Consider the following 8,551-nt stretch of genomic DNA (forward strand, 5'->3'; position numbering starts at 1 on the left):
CTGCTGAGGTAGCAACTCTGACAGTCTTCTAATTTATGCTTGAATAAAACATTTATGGATGAAAACTCAACACACACAAATAAAAACACACAGTGTGTGACATATCTCCACATGTGAATGAGGGAACGTGTTTGAGACACTCTGCTGGTCTATTCGCTTACTCACTGCCAAGCTATGAATATTTCATTCACCCCCGAGTAGAAAGAAAGAGATTGAGAGAAATGAGAAGTATGTAAACAGTTACATAATTAGACAATAAGACTAGTGGCAGATGGGAAACCTGTTGTAATACAGTCATTTTTGCAATTCAATTTGGTGACACTAATGGAGCAGAAATGACCCAGTTAAGCCAGAGTTGTTTTCATTACCTCCATGAAGAAATCGATTTTTAATGATTCTGTATAATCCTTTCAAAACAGACTTCTGAGATTATTAATCAATATATGCTTTATTTGAAATCACGAGACAGCTTAACTTCATAAAAAAATAAAAATAAAAATAAATAACATTTAATAGCCAAATTCCAGATGAAGAAGTCTTTAGAGTTGATTTGAATTGAGTTTAATTGACATTATTATAATGTAACACAATATTTTATTTCAGATTTCATTTCAGATAAAAGCTGTTTTTTATTTAACTTTTTATTCATAAAAAAAGAGGCAACAAAACTGTTTTCAACATTGATAAGAAATATTTCTGGAGCTGCAAATAAGCATATAAGAATTATTTCTGAAAAATCATGAGATACTCGAATAATGGATTCTGAAACTTTTTATATGTCATGACAGCAATACATTTTCAATATCTTATTAAAATCAAAAACCATTATTTTGAATTCTAACATTATTTCACAATACAGTTACAGTTTTTACTGTATTTTTGATAAAATAAATACAGCCTTGGTGAGTGTACTTTTGAACAGTATTGATTATAAGAATATTCTGCAGTCCTTTTTAATAAATATATGTTTTATACCTATATATCAACTGCCTATGAATCAGTAATTTTATATTGTACTGTAATTTTTTGTTTCGATTGCATCGTTAAAGCGTTTCTTGAGATTGTAGTTCATTCCCTCATAAACAGCAATACGTTTCTTTGCCTTCTGCTCTGATTTTAAAGTACTTCATAAAATTCCTATGAAGAAAAGAAATGGGAATAATACTTCCCAAATCAATGCTACTGAAAAGGTGTGCAGTTCCCATTTTACCCAATAATGTCTAAGTTCTGCTATACTGTGTATAAAATAATGGCTAAAGGTCAGTTAGGAGCCTCACAGTTCAGTCATTACTACTGACTAAAACTTGACTAAAAACATTGTATTGACCAATTAGCAGCCAGAACTGTAACTTTGCATATTACAAAACCTAGTAGAAGGAAACCAAGTGAGGACAGAAACCAAAGAAAAAGGGAAAACTGATTTGTATTCATCCCTCAAACCCACTCTCATCCCCTCACTGACGCTCTCCTCACATCCAGTTCACTTCTTTACTGCCATCAATGCTCTTTCAACACACACACACACACACACACACACACACACACACACACACACACACACACACACACACACACAGTTACATAATCAGTGTAATCCCTCTTCTGCTTTATGTGAACATTCATGATCTACAAATCTTTGTGATGATCTTCCTCAGCTGCTATCTCTCTTTCATCAATCACTCTACGTCTCTACTGTTCAATCTACACTCTCTCTTTTCTTGTCCAGGGAGGTTCTACTGCGAATGACAAATTCATTTCAACATTTTTTTTCTTCCATCTTTACCCCCCTGTGTTTTAGTGCATATTTTACCATAGCATAAAATCTCAGGCAGGATGAATTCCTTCTATCTAATGTTCTTGTTTCGAATCTGATCTTTGGCTCGCATTCCTCTTCCCGTTGTGTCTCTCTGCGGTATGTTCCTGGTCAGCAAAATGTCAGGCAGATCCTGCAGTCCCCCAGAGAGAGACAAGCTGTTAATGAGGAGCGTGAGCCAGAGACACACAGCACCAGCCCTCCATCTGATCTGGGTTCAGAATGAGAAGAGACTGTGAGATACTGTAGTAAGAGAGGGAACAGCATGTCTGGGCAAGAAATAATCGAGAAACAAACAACACAGAAAAGAACATGGACATTAGGAGGAGCTTGTAGATAAAGCCTATATAAATGGAAAACAAGATACTTAATTTAGAAGGTCAATAACATCAGTGGCACAAAGGCTAACTGGAATAAAACCCACTGGAAATCTCATTAAACTGCAACTGTCTGACTCACAAATCAGTATTAATGCACAGTGGTGGACTGAAAAAAAAATCTTGACATACAGCAAAATGTGACAAAACAGCATAGTTCTTCATAGTGATTCACATTTAGATTAAATATTTATCTTTTTTCCCTTAAAAAAAAAAATTGCTGAAAATGTACTCACCCTCAGGTCATTCAAGATGTAGAAGAGTTTGTTTCTTTATCTGAACAGATTTGGAGAAATTATATCATTGCTCAATGCAGTGAATGGGTGCCGTCAGAATGAGAGTTGAGAGTAACAAACATTAGTGCAATAATTAGCAAGGGAAAACATTTTGTGGGTAATTGCAGCAGCAGATGCACCCAAACACATGAATACATTTGAATGTATATTCAAACTCAAATTTTGGATTTGCTGATACCACACAGTAGACTCAGATGTGTTTTTTTGAAATTTTATTTATCTAAACAGAGCAATTATTGCACAGAGTTGACAAAAATAATTAAAAACTGAATAAAATATCATAATAAAGTCATTAAAGGTTTTTACTGCATTTAAAAATTGCAGGAACAAGGATGGAACATTCTGATAAAATCTTGCAGCATTTAATCTCAGCTAAAATCAAAAGCACTGTTTGAACTGGCAAATGTTTCTCAGGATGATGACTAACATGTTTGCATACCTCCTTTGAGATGAAACTTTGAATTTGGGCAGCAACCTTTAAAATTCAAAACAGCAACCTTTAAATTAGCAAAAAAAAAAAAAAAAAAAAAAAAAAAAAAAGATTCAAAAATATTTTTAAAATGACATTTGCATCTGCATCTGTTGTAAAGTGTTCACTACAGCCCTTGCACCACAGCTGCATTAAACACAACTGCAATCAGTGGCCTGACTGGGCTGGACAGAATGACAGTGACTCAAACAATGGCTCAAAGTTTGGAGGTGAAATTAAGTTTTTCATCTGCTATTTATGTGATTTCATTCAATAGCACTCATGGCACAGAAATTACTCCCATAATTAAATTACAAACAAGCAACTGTAATTTCTGTTACATAAGCATGTAAAATGTACCATCCAAATAGGGCTAAAGACTATTATAACAGGTAAAAGGTTGTAAAGAGTTGCAAATTATGAGGTTTCAGCATTTATGAAATACGGCTGTGAAGAGGTATACCAAAAAAAGAGCACTAACTGTATTATTGCATGACTACAAAAACCTTCAGAAATCAAGTTCTGAAAATGTATATGACAATCAAGTATTCACAGGCTGGTTATTTGTTGTAATGGGGAAAGGGGGGGGAAGGAGATTGCTGGGGTTTCATTGGGTGGATATGAAGGGGTAAGAAGAGGGTGAACAATGAAAGAGAAAGAGGAATCTGAAACAGGTGGCAGAGCAGCCCACTGAGAGAGACACTGCTGGACAGGAAACAGAATGAAAGAGACAGACAGAGAGACAGAGAGAGAGAGAGGATGCATTTTTAAAATGACACATGAAATGGAGTGCAGCGACACACATTCTGTCCTGAACAGCCTCACACAGCAAACACACTCCTACGACAACCTGCCAGCCAAATACAACGAATATTCAGAGACTCAAAGAGACCGAAACACAGACTGACACTTCAGTTGTTACAAAGCACATAACTGTATGTTAACTCACAAATGCATTGAAATGGATGTCTTTCAAAACTACACTTAACTGAAAACTGCCGCTTACAATTCGTTTTACCTCTGCCATGTGACACACACTACTGTTCAAAGGTTTGAGGTTTCATTTTTTTTTAAAGAAAGTTAGATTTTCATGCTTCAAGGACACATTTAAGACATTATGTTACACAAGATTTAATATGTAAAATAATAAAATGAAAATGACAATAAAATAAAAAATAATAAAAGAATTCATCAAAGAATCCTGAACAATACATAATGCAGTTTCCTCGAAAATATTTAGCAGGACAACTGATTTGAGTTTGATTTTAGAATGATTTGTTACTGAAGGATCATGAAGACTGTTGTAATGACTTGAAAATTCAACTTTGACATCACAGGAACAAATTATATTAAATTAGGAAACGGTTATTTTAAAATTGTAATATTTCACAATATTAGTATTTAATATTTGGCACAATATTTTAAATCAAATAAATACAACTTTAGTAAACTTATGAAATCTTACCGCCCTCAAACTTTTTAACAGTATTATATTTCCAAATGAAACAGGATATTCATCATCAAGAGCAGGACTGTAAAGTGAGCATTGCATACTAGAATGAATGAATGAATGAATGAATAAATAGTTATTTATCTATTAGCAAACGTTATTCAATAGCACACGTGATGTCAATAGAAAAGGAAAGCTGTCTCCAATGAAGAGCAAAATCATGGATTAAAAAGGGATTTTTGGGGGGAATAATGTACACCATGTAAACTTTATTGTGAAACAAAAATACGGTTAATTTCTGAATGAAAATAACACCTAGTTAAAAAATGGGGTAGGACTGCACTTTTATCCACTTGGAACTGATTGGCCATTAAAGTGGGTGTAGCATACCAGAATTCATTCATCTATTGTATATTTTGTTGGGATGGTGGTGGTTGATTATTAGTGGGGGGGTTTTTGAATAAGATGTATTCAAAATTAAATACGGTAAATAAGAGTAAGTAAGTTAATACATGTAGATGAAAGCTTACAAAGGCAAAAGTTTTCTTTGGAATAACGTGCTATAGTGAATTGCACACAATAAGACCATCGTGTTAAAAGAGTAAAAGTAAATATCACAGGAAGAGAAAAAAATTAAAATTTCCTTAATTAGGTCCTGCAGTCAGTTGCAATAAACTCCATAGGTTCAATAAAAATGTTTTAGAAAAGTTAACCAAACTCCTTAAATTCTGTGCTTATGGCTTAAAATTGAAGCCTTTAAAACATAAGACAGGAAAAGAGTGATCTAGGGAAGTGCATAAGAAACTGTCTCCTTTTTTCCTCTTCCAATTTCATACACAAACACACACACACACACACACACACACACACACACACACACACACACACACACACACACACACACGTCTCAAGTCAAATAGGGCTGCATAGTTAGGACAGATCCGTGAGTATAAATATCTCACAGTGAATATTGTACGGACAGGAAACGGCATCAGGAACATTTCCAAACGCACACGGCCAGACTTCCCCCAAAGAACATGTAGAGCAGGTTCTTGACTTCATGGCTCACCTCGAACCCAAACCCCTCACCGATCACCACATGCCACGAACTGCCAAACTTCTTATCCATGGACTCCTTGATCATCTTGGCAGCGCTCTGAAAATAGAGTGAACCAGCGAGAAAGAGAGCGAGATGAAAGCATGTAGGCTACTGGAGCAGCCCAGATGGCCAGACTGTGAGCGCGTGAAGCGTCCTGACTCAGAATTAGACGGAAACACAGAGCCCAACCCCACCTGTGTGACCTGGGGAGCACATTTATCTGAAAACCTGCGTTTCATAATAAAAGCACACACTCAAAGCTGACTGACCTCATTGTTGGATGCAAATTTCTCGCAGGCTGTGACGCAAAGCTCCATAGTCTCCACACGCATCTCCTCTGGCATATCTGTGTGCTGCAGATTAAAACAACACCACATATTCTAGTCAAGCTCTTACAGGTGGATTATTTTATAAAGAAATAAGTTATATAGAAAAACTGCCACTGAAACATCTGGGGTCAGTAAGATTTCTACTTTTTTATTCATCATAGATACAATCATTTGAACAAAAGTGACAAAAACTTTTACACTGTTACAAAAAGTCTATTATCATATAAATAATATTAAATCAATACTGATTTACTAAAATGAGGGAATTAAATAGGTTGTGGGAACTAATTTTTAATGCATGGCCACAATTGAACTAAAATTAGGGAATTAATTAATAAAACAACTGAACAAATTAAACAAATGATGGATAAATATATTTTTATCCACAATTTGTGTGCGAGATTCTGGTTGCTTTTTCAACTTTTAACATTATGAATCTTAAATAAAAAAGATCACAGATTCCACAAATATATATATATTAACAAAGATAAAAATAAGAAATATGTCTTGAGCAGCAAATCAGCATGTCAGAATGATTTCTGAAGGGTCATGTGACACTGAAGACTGGAGTAATGATGCTGAAAATTCAGCTTTATCATCACATGAATAAATTACATTTTTAAAAACATTCAAATAGAAAACAATTATTTTAAATTGTAAAAATATTTCACAACATTGAGGTTTTACTGTATTTTTGATCAAACACGTGCAGCCTTGGTTAGCATAAGAGACCTGAACTTTTGAACGGTTATGTACAGAAAAGTTATTACAAATTATTATTAATAACAATAATGTAAAGATATATTAAACGCTTTAAAATAAATACACAAACTATGTTGCGTTGACCAAGGCAGTGCAAAACATTAAGACAGTAAAAAGACGCAGAAGCAGTGCAAATATTATGCTTGAGTAAAAAAAGGGGTAAATAGATGTTTAAAATCTCATCTTTTGAAAAGGATGGAAAAGGGAGCAATTAGAGTGATCTAATACAAACAAACTCAGACTCATCCATTACTGGTTATTTCTATCTAGGTCACAGCAGCAGTGGAGCTGCACCCACCCTGATGAGCGGAAAGCTTTGCAGTCTTTTGTAGTCAGCATCCTCTTTTTTACCATCAACGGTTTCTGCCATTCTTTTCTTTTCTAAAGAGAGACAGAAGGATTAGTCCCCTCTGGTGAAAAGAAAATCAGAACATTAGGTCAGAATTCTCACCCATTTTAAGCACTGGCTAGGAGAATGAAAACACATTTGTCTGTCCATGAACAGAAGTGAATATGGGTTACTGTCCTCATCAAATATGCAAATGTACCAACATGAACACAGAGGAAACGACAACTCATAAATTTACAGTTTATACATCTGGGTGATTCTTGAAAATCAGGACCCCAACAAGAAGTAAATAAGAAATTTTAAAGCTTTAAAGCCTTGGGTGGAAAAGAGGAAGAGTTTAATAACTACATAAAATGATTTCTGAAGGATCATGTGACACTGAAGACTAGAGTAATGACTGCTAAAATTTCATCTCTGCCATTACAGGAATAAATTATGTTTTTAAATATACTGAAATACTAAAGAGTTATCTTAAATTCTAATAATATTTAACAATATCACTGTATTTTTGATTAAATAAATGCAGCCTCTGGGAGCTTCTTTCCAAACACATTTTATTAAACTTTTATTTAACTTAATTAAAATGAAAACATAATATTTTTTCCCATTTCTAACTGTAAATATCTTAGCATTGCATTTATAATATTTGTATAAGATGTATATTTGTATAATAAAATGATGTTAAAGCCCATGTCAATTACTGTAAAAGCATTTCACAACATTCAACTAATATCCAACTAAAAACATTCAGATTTATACTAAAATAAACACTCTGTTGTTAAAAATAAATTGTGCCAAAGGCAACAGAACCAGAACTGAGCCAGAAGTCTTCACACTTAATAAGATTCCCCACCCAAACAGATAAAAATTGTGTGAAAATACATATGTTTTGCGTCTTTAGCTCGTCGTTACATAAAGTAAAGTGATACATTAGTGTGAAGATAAACAATGAATCGAGAACGCGTTTGTTTTTAGCATCTCTAGGCTAACGTTAGCTTGCTAGCTCGACTCCATCACCCTTCGACTTAAAACGCTAAGACTGATGAACAGCTGAAAGAAATGGATAAACGTAAACATGCAAATCATTTAAAGCTCGGCTATATTTCATTTTGAACAGCACAGCTCCATTACATACCGCTCTGTAGCGCTGTACACAGACGCGTTCCTCTACTAGTGTTGTCATGGAGACACACCGGCCTTGGCAACCTCAGACCCACGTGACCTGTTCATTTCCGCCTCCGTCCACATCTTTCTTTCCTTCGTATCCTTTGATACAAAATGGCATGATTTTGGACATAATCATTTCCAAGAATAGCCTACTTTACTTTTAGTAAGTGATGGTGTATGTATTTAAATAACAGTATTACATAAAAAAAGCCTGAAAAGTGTGTTATTGTGTTAAAATAAGGTCAGTTGTTTGGTGCACCACACAAATCTGCCAGTAAACCCTTGGTTTTAGATTATAATGGCATTAGTTCATTTCGTTTCACTCCTGAATGGTCGGAGAAAGAGGGCAGAAAGGTAATCCCAGTGGGAATTATGACATTTTGGAGATTAAGGAAACTACTAGGCAATGTGGGCCACCCGTCTCGTCCTGGGACAAAGCA

General features: G+C 34.7%; 1 protein-coding gene across 3 annotated transcripts; it reads right to left on the minus strand.

Annotated features, from left to right (window-relative positions):
- Positions 1 to 687: 687 nt before the first annotated feature.
- Positions 688 to 8,228, minus strand: LOC109095291 (dynein axonemal light chain 4). 3 transcript variants are annotated; one of them, XM_042720701.1, is made up of 5 exons: positions 8,080 to 8,228; positions 6,894 to 6,976; positions 5,774 to 5,857; positions 5,475 to 5,561; positions 688 to 2,466 (listed from the first exon to the last, which is right to left on the minus strand). In XM_042720701.1, exons 2-5 carry the CDS (start codon positions 6,963 to 6,965, stop codon positions 2,434 to 2,436), a joined length of 276 nt encoding a protein of 91 aa, XP_042576635.1. In that variant the 5' UTR covers positions 6,966 to 6,976; positions 8,080 to 8,228; the 3' UTR covers positions 688 to 2,433. The 3 variants fall into 3 exon arrangements, with proteins under 3 accessions (XP_042576635.1, XP_018964549.1, XP_042576634.1); XM_019109004.2 differs by lacking the exon at positions 688 to 2,466 and having other exon boundaries at positions 5,090 to 5,561; positions 8,080 to 8,227; XM_042720700.1 differs by lacking the exon at positions 688 to 2,466 and having other exon boundaries at positions 5,090 to 5,561; positions 6,894 to 7,005; positions 8,080 to 8,150.
- Positions 8,229 to 8,551: the final 323 nt, after the last annotated feature.

The sequence above is a fragment of the Cyprinus carpio genome, chromosome B3, assembly GCF_018340385.1.
Source record: "Cyprinus carpio isolate SPL01 chromosome B3, ASM1834038v1, whole genome shotgun sequence".
Lineage (NCBI taxonomy): Eukaryota > Metazoa > Chordata > Actinopteri > Cypriniformes > Cyprinidae > Cyprinus > Cyprinus carpio.

Bases quoted from the DNA above. Each gene is read 5' to 3' on its own strand.
- LOC109095291 (XM_019109004.2), bottom strand. From the start codon at position 6,965: ATGGCAGAAACCGTTGATGGTAAAAAAGAGGATGCTGACTACAAAAGA. The intron at 5,858-6,893 runs GTGGGTGCAGCT...TTTAATCTGCAG, and splicing joins AAAGCTTTCCGCTCATCAGG to CACACAGATATGCCAGAGGA. The intron at 5,562-5,773 runs GTCAGTCAGCTT...CTCTATTTTCAG, and splicing joins AATTTGCATCCAACAATGAG to AGCGCTGCCAAGATGATCAA.